Source organism: Micromys minutus, assembly GCF_963924665.1.
Source record: "Micromys minutus genome assembly, chromosome: X".
In the NCBI taxonomy this organism is placed as follows: domain Eukaryota; kingdom Metazoa; phylum Chordata; class Mammalia; order Rodentia; family Muridae; genus Micromys; species Micromys minutus.
In genome coordinates this window covers 125748932-125763025 of record NC_137970.1, presented here as the reverse complement: position 1 = coordinate 125763025, position 14094 = coordinate 125748932, and the positions used below count along the sequence as shown (strand labels likewise).

The 14094-nt window shown below is 45.1% G+C and overlaps 1 protein-coding gene across 1 annotated transcript in view; it reads right to left on the bottom strand.

Annotated features, from left to right (window-relative positions):
- ZNF185 (zinc finger protein 185 with LIM domain) overlaps positions 1 to 14094 on the bottom strand; it is a 39604-nt gene that overhangs the window by 12851 nt on the left and 12659 nt on the right. The window contains exons 11-15 of the mRNA XM_080910999.1: positions 12966 to 13043; positions 7662 to 7835; positions 4917 to 5120; positions 1733 to 1846; positions 819 to 899 (exon numbers count right to left, since the gene is read on the bottom strand). Coding sequence (XP_080767125.1) covers positions 819 to 899; positions 1733 to 1846; positions 4917 to 5120; positions 7662 to 7835; positions 12966 to 13043 — 651 coding nt within the window. The remainder of the gene's footprint in view (positions 1 to 818; positions 900 to 1732; positions 1847 to 4916; positions 5121 to 7661; positions 7836 to 12965; positions 13044 to 14094) is intronic.

Below are 14094 nucleotides of genomic sequence, written 5' to 3'. Positions count from 1 at the left end.
AAGTGTAAGCACTTTCCTCCCCAAGTGGTTTGTGGTCATGGTGTTTCATCTCCACAGTAGCAACCAAGACAGGAGTAGGGTACAGCTATGACAGTCCTGACCATTTGGTTGGGGAAGATTGCGGAAGAAACTGGGAAACAACATTGGTTGAAAAAATCCATTGAGCTGCCTAAGCCTGGTGAGCTACTCTGTGGTAGCTTAGAAGATAAGATTGTTGAGAACAATGCAGATGATGAAGACCTGGCTTGTGAGGTGCCAGAGAGCAGTCAGAGAGTCACTTAAAGACTCTATGGGGCCTTGTATATTTTCATTAACAGTCTGTGGTACTGCTTAGCTGGGGCAGAAGAATTGGCTATGATTAACAGGAAGTACTCGCACTCAAATGGAACCTTTCCTATACTTGGGATAATCAGTGCTGGTTGACTGGAGATTGATGGGGACTTGGCCCCTTGTGGCAGGAGTGGAGTCTCTGAAATAAGGCTGGGAGAGGCTATTATTGGTGAAATTGGAACATTGGGTGGGTGGAACATCACTGAAAGGACTTGGAAGGAACTTCGTGCATGACATCAGAAAGCAAATAGACAAGGGGTTCAGTGAGACCACCTAGCATAAAAGATCATGGGGCCTGGATTTTCTATCTACCTAATTAGAAAGAAGATCTGAAAATTCATAAATCATGCATTAATGGGCACTTGCAGTATGAATGCCCAGTAGGTACTGCCCACTGAATTCTGCTTGAGGTAGCAGGATGTAGGAATAAAGGCAGCACTGAACCTGGTACAGGATAAGACAACACAACAGCTGAAACCTGTTCTTACCTGTCACAGTGTGAAAACACTGGTTTCCCAGAAGACACTTCACTGGCATTCATGTACTCCTTCACGAAGAGAATTCCTTTGCTGTAGATGGAGCACAGCAGAATAGGGTGTGTACTAGAAGATTCTATGGGACTGGGTCTGGCCCACAGAGGAGGGTCAGTGCCCCCAGCCCAGTGTGAAGAAAATACAGATTCTTATGTGAAGGCATAGGGTAGAAGGGCTAGCGGGCTCCTCAAGTCAAGCTGCAAGGGAAGCTGCAGACAGATGTCAGGATGCTCACGCCATCGTACATGTTCTTTCCACTTAGTGCCTTCCCTGCAGCAGTCACTGATAACACTCCACGCTCCATTAGCAATTGGGTTCTAGGGGACTCTATGCTATGAAAAGCCTCTGAAAGCTTTGGAAAAATGGTCTGCTTCAGGCTGGCTCAGTATAGCCCCACCCTTGACCCTCATTCCGTGTTCCAGCCCCCTGGCCTGATCAGCAGAGAACTTATATACTGTTCACTCAGTAGACTTGCTAGGGTGGCATCCCTTCCTGTAGGCTAAAGGTATTCAGTACAGATAAAGCAGTGAGGGGGAGATCAGCCTGGCCTCCCTGGCTTTCATACAGATGGCAAAGCCTGCCACTGGTTGTATCTGATTGCTTTGTATGTTCCCCTTCAGCTTCATGTTAAGATGAGAAGGAAAGCATATTACAGGACCATGTCCAGTCCTGCCAATAGGCTTGGGGAGTATAAAACTTATACTTGAGGGACTAAGCACTATATATATCTGTCCATTTGATAGTGGGATGCAGGAGTTGGAAAAATATCACAGAGAAAGCAACAGAGAAGGGAAATGACATCCTTTACTTGCAAAATTATAGAGAACCCCCATGCTCAAGGACATCACGACTTGCTAGATAGTCCTTACATAGTTGTGCTGGAGTCCACCTCACTTGAAGCTGCGGGAACTGGACACAGTCGAGGTTGTTCGGAGGTGTCCGAGATGGTAACAGTGACAATGCAGCTTGAAGGGCTTTTCTTCCTGAAAAAAATGGAGCAAAGAGTGAGTCTGTCTTACTTCTTATTCAAATAGGCCTTTATGGTATAACCTCGAAGTTTGCCACTTCAAGACCTTCAAAAGCATTCCAGTGTTTTGGGAACAGTGGATGCAAATCCCTTATTACTGCTCTTGAATATTCCTCAGAGATCAGTGAATGGAACCTCTATACATAGAAGAAATCCAGGTTTGATGGGAGGAGGGGACACGGACCACTTCATAATGACTCATGGGTGAGACTTCCATTTTCCAATTTCTACTCTTAATTCTGGACTGCAGGCTAGGGCATTGATGTTGGTAACTTGCTCATCAGGTTACTGGGAGTATGGCAGCTAGGGTGGAGGAGCAGGGAAAAACAGTCTAGTTTGCTAGTTAGGAAACCAGACAAAATCCTTTTGTAGGATTAACTTCCTAACCTATGGAGAACTGCAGACCATAGGAAGAGAAGGGCTCAAGGATGAATGAGGAGGCAGGCCAGATGCATCTCATTCTGAAAGATACCAGTCACCCTGGCTGCAACACATGGCCCTAATCCTGGATGGTGGCCCCCTAGGTAGCTCACAAGTACGAAGAAGACTGGAGTTTGGATCCCCAGAATATACATAAAAATCTAGGCAATGTGACAGCCACCTATAATCCCAGCACTGGGGAGGTAGACCCCAGTGAAGGGATCCCTGGGGCAAGGTGGCTAGCTAGACTAGCAGAAATTGGCAAGCTCCAAGTTCAGCAAGAGACCCACCTCAATACAAAGAAAATTATCATATACCTGGTGCCAATTTGGACCTACATACACCTACCATGTACCTATAAATGCAAACGTATAAATGTACACATACCACACATGTACCAAAACATTAATAAGGTGGAGACTGATAAAAATACCCGAGCCCATCCTCTGGCCTCTACAAACTCATACTTGAGTAAGCACACATCACACACACACATACACACATGCACAGAGAGAGAGAGAGACAGAGACAGACGGGGGGACAGCAGCACTGAAGAGATAAAATTAAAAAGAGAATCCCCCCCCCTCCAGACCCGCAATGTAAGTAGCAAGAGGCCTCCAGAGTTCTTTAAAGCCAGTGGTAAGGAAACAATCCATTTCCTTCCCAGTGCTCTCCTCTCCCTAAGCTACAAAAGCCCACTTTTCTGTTCCCTTGTTCCCCTTACTCCATTCCTGTCAACCACAGGATCCATCTTATGGGCCCTTCCTGTTTCCTTCTTTTTGTGGGGGTTGTTTCTTTCCAGCTGCTGTTGGTCTTCCTCAGAAATAACACTTTGCCTGAGTCCCTTTAAGTCATATTACAAGACAATTTTCTTGGCTCATTACAAACAGACAAACAGGATGCACAGTCTACTAATGAACAGTACAGGCTCTGGCCTCTGAGTGTGTCCTGCTAAGTAAGACTCTTGGAACTGAGATACAGAGAAGCAAAGGTGAGAACAAGACAGTGAGTGGGTCAGAATCAGGTCTGGGGGCAGAATAGCCAGGAAGCCCAAGAAATAAAGAAGTACTGAAGTGGAAACTTAAGGGTTCTTTAGAAAGTCAGGTATGTTGGGGTATTTCTTTTTAAATAGACACGACTTAGACTCGTCAGGAGCATGTAAAAAGACACATGATAACAGATTTTTTGTTAACCATATATATGTACTGGTCTGTCTTGTACTGTGTACTTGACTTATGTTTGTTGGGACTCTAGAGAGAGAAACATATTAAGAAACATTTGTTGGTGTGTTAGAGTTTTTGGTCACTTTTGTGGATTTGGGCCGACTGACAAAGTGATGTGAACTGAAACCCATGGAGGACACTTGATGTTTAGAGGGCATATGAAAAGGGCTTGACAGACAGTAACAGAGGCTGAGTTTGGCTTGCTTAGAAAACTAGTTGTATAATGTTTGTTGGCCTCATGTCTTTGTTGATTTTTGTTTTGTTGAGAGAGACATAGTTGAGAAGTTTTCCTGGCATCTCTTTGGGTGTCTCTTGTTGACTTTAGCCAAGACCTGGCTGTCTCTGTTGATTCATGTTTCTTATTTCAACTCTATTAAATTAAACTCTTGGTGCATCCATAAAGTGCTTGTGAATGAGCTATCATAATTAACCTATGAATTAAACTGTTGACTTTTAAACAATATAGATGAGAGTTGTTTTAAAGAATATTGAAAAATAGGTTTATTTTTAAAATATCCTTTCTTTCCCACTACCTCTGGTAGATAATGGGCTAAAAGAGAGATTAAAGAATTTAAGAGCTATCATTAAATATAGGCCTTTAAAAATTAAAGTTACAAATACTGAGGATTGCTGATTTAATCCCAGCCTCTAATAGATTTTATTTATAAATAAGAGTTGACAGAATATTTTAGCAGAGAGAACAATCATACTATACTTTGAAAAAATATTACATGAGCAACCTTAGTGTGGACGGGCCCTGATCTTCTATGGGTAAGGAGTCGAAAAGCTCCCACGGTGGGAGGCCTGAATTGCTCACAGAAAAGTGGAAGGGGGAACACTGTTTATTTTTTAGTGCCTTAGACCTTAGTCTCTTGGGCTCTCACAGAAAACTTATGACCCTTGTTTCCTCAAATTACTGCTGTCAGCCTGTTTCAGCTACCACATCTTCTAGGTCAGCACTACAGAGGTGAATGATTGACTAACTGGTCCCTCTCTGGCCATTCTGGTGGTAGTAACAGTGAAAGAATGCATCCAGCCGACAGCTTTGGTTATGCAATAATCTTATCCACACCAGGCTCTACCTTACTCAGATCTTACAACCCCATGATGGGGTTGCAAAACACCCCGCATCCCCAACTCCAAACCACATAATTTCTCAGGCTCCAACTGGTTGCTGGAGCAAGGCAACATGGTGCTCTTGTTCAACTAGATCTGATGTTGTAACTCCAAGAGACCGCCTGCACTCAAATACTTGTTTGGTCTGCTTTATACTGCTTTTTAGCCTCTCAGGTCTGTGAAGAGTAAAGGGCTTGTGCTATAAGTGCATGTGTTTGTCCTGGGTTGTAGCTGAGCCTGGGCAGTAAGAGTCGTTCAGGCCCTTACTTGTTGATATCCTCTACTTTGATGTTTTGCTGGGGTCCACTGAGGCTACTTTGTGGCTCTGGTATGCTGAGATTTGCAAGTTGTTGAGAAGCCACAGTTGGGTCATCAGGTATCTCTTGGAAAGCTTTGATGATTTGGGGGGTTGCATTTTTCTCTTCACAAGCATCTGGAGCTGCATTTTTCTCTTCACAAGCATCTGGAGTGCTGAGAAAGAATAAATATTGTATATCATACAATATTCTGCAGAGAAGAGCAGAGGCCTGACCCTTGCCTAGCTCTGGAATCTGAATGTTACTTCCCAAGGGCATTGGGGGAACTTATCTCAAGAAGTACACAGCCCTCCAACCCCCAGAAAGCAAGCAGTTTTGAGAATGGTCCTAAGTTGAACCACCAAGAAATGAGAGAGAGTTATGTTCCTTTTTCATACACCAAGCCCACAGGGAAAGCCTTGGATGTATCTATCCAGTAACAGTTCCCTCCCTTTATTTTACAATTTTTAAATCCCCCTGCAAGCAGCATATTCTAGACCTCTTATAATTTCTCTTAAGACTTTCTTGTTTTTTTAAGCTTCCATTGTGTTTTAGCACTGCCAAGGCTGAGAAGGTATGAACCAAGTCATATTTGCACGTCCTGGACATTTGGCTTGGTACAGAGGAGTCATTAAATATAACTTGATTTAGTGATGTGACTTATGTCTGATTAATTTATTGAGGAAAAAAATCTAGGTCCCCACATAGTTTTAATCACTGACTTGACTTCCCTTTGTGCACATGTGTCTCAGACACTGAGCCTTTTCTTACTCATAGATATGACCACACCATGAGCTCTTCAACTTGTGAACTCTTCTCTTTACCTTAAGCATAATGTTTCCTCCTTGTATGAACCCTCCACATTTTCCTGTAGCCAAAATCATCTTCTTTACACCTTCCAATTCATACCCAACATCTGACAGCTATGCATCCCTACTACCTACCCCTCCTTAGTTCATGTCCCCCTTTCTTTTCTGTTTAAGATTTATTTATTTATTTTATAAATGTGAGTACACTGTTGCTGTCTTCAGACACACCAGAAGAGTCCTATTACAGATAGTTGTGAGCCACCATGTGGTTGTTGGGATTTGAACTCAGGACCTCTGGAAGAGCAGTCAGTGCTCTTAACTACTGAGCCATGTCTCCAGTCCTCATGTCCCCCTTTCAATCTACTATATATACAAATAACACCCTATCCTAGCTACCCTACTGCCTCCCCCAAGGCAGCCACATTAGATGAGCCAGATTCATGGTTCAGGCTACCCAGACAACTGGCCAGGGGATATTGCTAAGAAAAGCAGAGACTGGTTTCCACACTGTTCTTGTTGGCTCCCCTCACTTGTCACCTATAAATTGACAACTCTCAGCTCTCTAGTCAGTGGTCATATCTTTACTCAACTCCAGCCTACTGGACTTCTTGTCAGCTGGATCTCCTATAGGCCTTTCAAAATCAACATGGCCTAATGATCTTAACATTGTCACATCTGCACTTCAGCTTCTCTAACTTCCTCATCCTCAGCTAGTTCCTTCCAGCATCCAGCCTTTCACCCCAAACAGAAATCTGGAAGCATCTTTGGGTATCACTTTTCCATCACCACTACCTGTAATTAATAGGAGGAGTTCAAGAAGATGGGTTGCAGGAGTGTCAGGCTGAGAGTGACCCTATAAGGGTTGCTGACTAACAGCCTGAGTCACAGATTCTATACAGGCCTCCTGCCTTGTGCTGCTGTGCACCTCCCTGACCTGACACTCCTGCAACTCATCTTCTTGAACTCCTCCTAGTTGAAAAGTATCACTGGTCCTTTGGCTCCTCAGTGTATAGTTTGCAGTCACCAGCTCAGGAGCGAGTGGCTGCTTAGTTTCCTTTTAGGGCTTCCTGGCAGGGGCACCAGTTAGCTTTTCTTCCCTGCAGTCACTCTGAGTCTACACTCACTGTGGTGGTTAGAATGTGTTTGGTCCAGGGATTAGCACTGTCAGGAGGCGTGGCCTTGTTGGAGTAGGTGTGTCACTGTGGGTATGGGCTTTAATATTCTAGCTGCCTGGAACTCAGTCTTCTGCTAGCAGTCTTCAGATGAAGATGTAGAACTCTCAGCTCCCCCTGCACCATGCCTGTCTGGATGCTGCCATGTTCCTGCCTGGATGATAATGGACTGAACCTCTGAACCTGTAAGCCAGCCCCAATTAACTGTTGTACTTTATAAGAGTTGCCTTATAAGTGTTTGTTCACAGCAGTAAAACCCTAACTAAGATACTTAGTTAACATCACAGTCACCTTTAGTTATGGTCACAATATCCATCACTCATGTAATAAGACAAGTATTCACTCTTTATATTTTCTTTCTCAAGCATGGCCCTTCCTCATCTTTTTCATTCCATTTCTCTCCTCCCCATGTCTCTCATGTTCTCGTCATACTTTGATACCAGCACTGTATAAAAAATTATTAGTCTTCATCATCCCTAGAAGCCTGCCGATGTACACTCTGGGAAACAGACTTCCTTTTTGCTTTATGCATCAGGAAATAGCCAGACTTCTTATGTTGATCACAGCCCTATTTCAATTTCTCAAATCCCAGAAGGTAGTCAATACCACCTTAGGACCAGGATACCAACATTCTGGGAACATTCAGAGATCCAGTCAGTGGCCTGGAGTAAGAAAGTGTTGTGACCCTGGTAGAAGCCTTGGTCATAGGCAGCAGGAGGCCAGTTAAGACCTTACCTGTTGGTACAAGCATCATGTTTGATGAGCTGGCTCGGTGCACTGGGGCTGCTCGGCAGGTCTGCGGTGCTGGGATCTGCAGAACGTTCAGTGGCTGAAAGTATGTCTCCTTGGCCACCTTTCATATCAGCAGGCATCTCTTGCCAGGCCTTGATGGTCTTGGGGGCTGAGGGGCTGAGGAAGAATAAGTATCATATAGAAAGAGGTCCAAGGCACTGGCTCTTGCTGTCCCACTATACGCTGACAAACAGCTCAAACTATACCTGAAGCCATAAAGGAGGGTATATCTCCCTCAATCTGCCTGCTGTGTACTCTCAAAGGTGGGGCCACAACAAAGACATTAGTGGTGTTGCACTTCTCTCTCCACCAACAATGACTGCCTAGACCTCACCCATGGAAGCTAAGGCCATAGCAGGGATGCTCTGAGCTGGCAGAACAGAGGCAATGAGTGGTGGCCATGCTTTTCAGGGTCTGTGTTGTAAAACTAAGTGAAGTTTTCAGCCCCAGGTAAAAGGAAACAAACTTCTGCCATGGAAAGAAGCCAATTGTAGCCTCCAGCTATACCAGGGAGAAGTAGAGGCAAGATTCTCCACAGAGAACAGCTTCAAGGTAGGCAATATGGGGAAATCCCCAGGGCTTGAATCGGGGCAACTGCATTTTCAGGAGTCCTTTATTGGTCGTGAAAAAAAAATATTGGTCAAACACTCACAGGATGCCACTCGGCCTCAGCTACTGCTAAACTGGAGTGGTTAGAGAGAGGGAGGGAGGCTCATGGGATGTGAGATTTGGTGTATTCTATGAAGCCTTCACAGAAGCTGGAAGTGTAAGACAGCTGTTAGTTAAAAGATGAAGAGTGTGTGTGTGTGTGGGGGGGGGGGGGATATGGCCCATGTAGGAGGGGAGAGACCTTGGGGTAAGTGAGATGCCTCTGGGGGGCCCATGTTGGGAATCCCTTCCTCCTGAGGGACCAGCCATAGGATGGTATAGTAAGAATAGAGTTTATTCAGGACATGGGGAAGTTAAGAGGGTAGTAGAGGCAGAGAGAGAGAGAGAGAGAGAGAGAGAGAGAGAGAGAGAGAGAGAGACAGACAGACAGACAGACAGACAGACAGACAGACAGACAGACAGAGACAGGAGAGAGGAATAGAGGAGTGGAGGCCGGCCATGAGCACATAGAGAGAGGGGGAAGGGAAGAGGAAGAGGAGGGGTAAGGTGGGGAGAGCAAAAAGAGCAGGAACGTGGGGGTGGGCAAGCAGCCCCTTTATAGTGTCAGGTAACTGGGGAGGAGTATATCAGGCTGTTGCCAGGTAACTGGGGGGCGGGGTTTACAAAATTCCAACAGCAGCCACTGGCAATTTTTGACCTAACTATATACTGCATACTGCGATGCCACTTTCTACACAATGTAATCTGCTGCCTGACCACAGTTGCTGACAGTGAGAACACGTACAAAACTCACCTTCTTGTGTCAAATACAAACTAGAAAAAAACCCACACTTGCAACCCAACAAAGAGGAAAACAATCTATGTCTTAGATTTAACATGTGATAAAATTTTGAAGGAAAAAGGCAAGACGGTGTGCTGTCAAATGACTGAATAAACAAAAACATTGGCAGTGGGGAACTTTATCTTGCAGGTTTTTCTGGGCCTGTCCTCAAGCCCCTCAATCAGTCTGTTTATCAAACGGAAAGGAGACTGTGAATTCACAGCCGAGGGAGAGGTCAGTCGTGTGTGCAGGGCCAGATGTCCCTTGAGGTCCAGGTGGGTACCGCAGTACTCACTGCAGACTGTCCTTAGGTTTGGTCACTACTAAGTAGGCTACTGTAGCCAACCGACCTCTGCGATTGCTAGTGGGGGATGGGTAACGGGAGCGCACTGGCCTAACAGGGACCATTTATGATCTTCCAGCGCCATCTCGCGGCTGGTGCTAGTACTGCCTCAAGAGGAGCCCCTCAGAAGCCAGTCTCTGGAGCAGCCATTTCGCACTCTCATTTCACAGCGGGCACCTTCAGCCTGAGCTAGCGGCTGCAGAAAATGGCCGCGCGGGTAGGCGTATTCTTACCGGGGCGCCGGCCAGCTTACTCATGCGCATGCGCGCGCCGCAGGCAGAGAACCAAATCTGTCTGCGCCACTGAAATCTGCTGCAGTCGCGGGTGCATGCGTTCTGTATTCACGGTGCTGTCTGCGGCATCCCGTGTTCACATATTACTCAGTGTGTGCGCGCGTGTTCCCCCAAAGTGAATACAAGTGCTAGAGGAGGGCTTGTCAACCTTAATGTTTTGGGGTGGATAATAGTACTGTGTGCACTGAGAAGATTCAAGCACTATTATCACGTGTATTATAGCTCGTGTAGAACCATCTATGATTCTTATCCAGTGTATACTGGAGAAGAGAGGAAACTGGAATGCTTAAGAAAAATGCTGGAGACATACCCTCAGGAAATTAAACAAAAATCTCAAGAAGTGTTTTGTTATTAATACTCCCCAGGGTGGGAAGATGGTTCAGAAGTTAAGAGCACTGTCTATTCTATAGAAATCTTAAGTTTTATTCTAAGCACCTACATACAGCTGGAAACAATCTTTAACTCTAGTGTCCAAGGATCCTTTGCCTAATACTGGCCACCACTGACACTGCACATGGGTGGTGTGCAAACATATATACACATAAATTTTTAAAAATTTAAATAGGAAAAAATCCAAACAGCTAGTTATTAAACGGTGTCATCAGAAATGTTTCAATTGATTTTTCAAACTGGTAAATACTAGAGAGATGTTACTGTCTTGGCCTGGGCTCTGCAGTTTTCTCCCCTATCAAATTGCATAATTTGATCAGTCTAGCAGCTGGAATGGGATATTTCACTTTAAACACATTTTACCAATCAGGTTTTAACCCAAACAAGAACTGCTGTGGTTTACGGACATAAATGTCATTGCATAGAACAAGGAAGGCCCAGATCCACAGTCTCCTCACTCATTAGTCTCCAGCTACTCTATGCTTTGGAACATGTTAAGTCCAAGATCCTGATAAGAGACCCTATTTCACAAAAGAAGATATGTGGTGCCTAAGGAACAACAGTAGAAGTTGATCTCTGGTTTTGACACACAGGTACACACACATACACACACACACACACACACACACAAATACACTTGAGAATACACATGTGCACATACATATATATGGACATGCATACATATCTATACCCATATATACATACAAAATCATGCATACACATGTATATCCATAGACATACAAAATCAAACTAGTATAAGTAAGATAATTGACAGACTGCACTAAATCTTATAAATCTAGAAAGATACTTCATGTTATTTTGCAAATGACTTTGAGGTTTAGCTTTTATGACGGTTTGTAAACAGGAAGGATGAGTCCAATGAATAGTCAAAGAGAAAGCCACCAGAGCCAGTCTAGATCAGATGTCTTCTATAGTAGCCACCAGCACTCTGAAACGGTCTGCACCATTGTGGTACGGGAGAAAGAAAAGGCAGAACTATTGGAGCTAGAGACAGGAGTCTGAACTTAATTCAAGGAAGTTGAGAGCCACTGTGAAGTTGAAAAGGGGTGATAGACACATTGTGGTTTATTTGGGGAAGATTCTTCTGATGCCTAGACAGGTAGCAAAAAGATACATTAGTGACAATTCACAGAGCTATATCCCTGGCCTAATGGATTTTCCAGGACCTCTTAAAAACAGAGATTACAGAGGTAGCAGCCAGAAAAAGTGTCCTGAAAGGATCCACATGGGTAGGCTTCAGGTCGTGAGGATGGGCCAGTCCTTCAGCAGCCTCAGCCCTCTTCATGCCAACCATTAGTTTAAAACTGTGCTATTATTTGTGCCAACATCTGCTTAACTAGCCTTTGTCTCCAGGGATAACTCCATTTTAGTTTGGAACCATGTTGCTTACTTCTTTCTTTCCAGAAATGAGGCAATCAAAAATCAACAGTTCTACCTGTTCCAACTTAGTTCCAAACCAAAACAGAGGTGTGGAGTGGCTAGACTAGAAAAGAAGAGAATCCAACAAGAAGTACAACATCATGGGCAAAGGATGTGGTGTGGTGGTGGGAGGCACCAGCATCTATCTATCTCATCCTCCTCGTTCTGTGCCTTTCTCAGCTCTATGCCCCAGTGGTCTCTAGGCAAACACTTCTACTCAGATTTAATGGCTTACAAACAAGCATGGAAACAACAGGCGGAAACTCAGATGGGTAGCTACATCAACAGTCAGTGGTCGCAAGAGCAAGACGTGGGAATTTGGGTTACTAGTGAGCCAGAGAGGAAAGACAAAAACCTTTCCCATTCATCCACGCTCCCATTCCCTCATTCCCAGGAATCACTCCACACATTCCCAAATGACAACATATAGGGGGACCCAAGGATTGTGAAATGTTATAGTTCTGCTCGCTATCCCCCTTCTCTCCCTCCTCTGCAGATCTGCAGCTGCTGTGTATGTCAGCTCTAACACTGGACCCAGGCTCCCAGAAACCCTTAGGCTGAGTGCACAAGGCTCTGTGCGAAGACCCGCAGGGGTAAGAAATGACTTTACTCCTCCACCCACACTCTAATGAAGGCAGTTACCTCATCCTTAAATGCCAGCTGCCTCGAAGGAGCTGAAAATGTGCTAATGATGAGCTCACAAATCCTCAATATTAGTCACCATTGTTGACTCTGTTCTTCCAATTTTCCACACATGAATTCTCCACATCAACTTCAATATTGTTACCCACGCCTGTTTTCCAGATGAGCCACCTGATGCTCAGAAGGCCTGAGTGGTGACTTCCAAGTTCCACATGTAACATGAACTCCGCTTTCTTCTTACTTCTTGTCCTAACCCCTCAGTCAATCCTGAGATCATCAGGAGCTCCATGTGACCAAGTCCAGAAGTCAGTTTCAGCATTATTTTGGGTCACCAGTGGGTCTCTCCCTCAAACTTACTACCTCTCTTCCCTCAATCCTGTGATTCCTTCTGTTTCCTTTTATCTCTTCCGCCTTTTCTGTCCTTGAAACCTTCATGCTCCAGTCTTCTTCCCTGGCTACATAACCTGCTAGGCTACTGAATGCCCTTTCATGCTATCAACTTAATGTCCCCAAGCAGATGTGTGGAAGGCAGCATGGGGAGTGGAGCAGTGAGAAAGGTGACAGAGAATTAGAAGACTGATGATAGAGCTGGGGACAAGAAGTCTATCTTCTAGGTAGGGTGGCCAAGTTACAGAAGTACCAGGTGCAAGCTTAACAACAGGACGCCGCTGCTGCAGTGGGCAGTGTCACCACGGCGAGTAACTGCTTACCTGCCAGGAGCGGGTCTTGCCAGAGCAGGTGGTTCCTGTCTTTTCTCAGGAAGGACATCCTCCTCTGCCACATCAACCCTGTGGGCGAAAAAAGTGGCACGTGTGGACCTCTCAGCTACCTTGGTGCTTTCTGGCCTCTGAAGGATGTACTTTCACCAGTGTCCAGATAAGTCGGGTGACTAAAACCATGGCCGCTCCAGCTCAGAAGAACATCGCCATTGGAATATTCCCTGGAAACCAGGAGTCTGACTTCGTTTAGAAATAGGCTCTTAAGAGATGCAAAGAGGGTAAGTATAGGTGGAAAGTCAACAAGGAACCAGCATTCCAAATGTTCCAGGCCAAAGGCCTAGCCAGTAAAAAGGCCCAGAAATGGACATATAGTGCTGTGTTGAATGATAGTAGCAGTGAGAGGTACAGGGTTGGCAGCATCCTTCCCCATGGACAACGTATCTGACAACAGTGTGTTCTTAGCTGTGGCGAATAGTGCAAAGTACCACCAACTGAATGGCTTAAAACCCTAGAAGTGGGGGTCAAAAATCTGAAATTGACATGTTGTCAGGGTTGGGACAAATTGTATTTGCCTCATTCCAGTTTAGGCCACCGTCTTCATTCATGTGGACTTTTCTTTGTGTCTCTGTCCACATTTCCTTGGTCTCAGAGAGACACTGCCATTGGATTCAGGACCTACCCTAACTTAGCATGACCTCATCTTACCTTTTTTGTATCTCTACAGATCCTTGGCTCACTCTCCTCACTCAATCCCCTTTCATCCTATTTGTTCCATGGGATCAATCAGTAACATTACAATCAGCTCCCATGGACTTTCTCTTGGTTGTTAGGGTCCTAGTTCTGAGTGACAGGAGAGCAAAGGGCAGGGCAAGAGGAAGGACTCTTGGTACATTGATTTCTTGGTGCCTACCACCTTGTGAAAGGAGTGAGGACATCTGCTAAGGCCCCTACAGCCCTAAGCAAAAGGATTCTCTCAGTCAGGCTCCTAACTGCACAGAACTGGCTAAAAAGGGCACATGTGTCACCAGTCACCCAGGTCTTTATCTGACATGCAGAAAGATGCCTGATTTGGCCTCACATGATTCTCTTTGCTCAGAGAGAGCCCTCCCTTTCTCCAGCA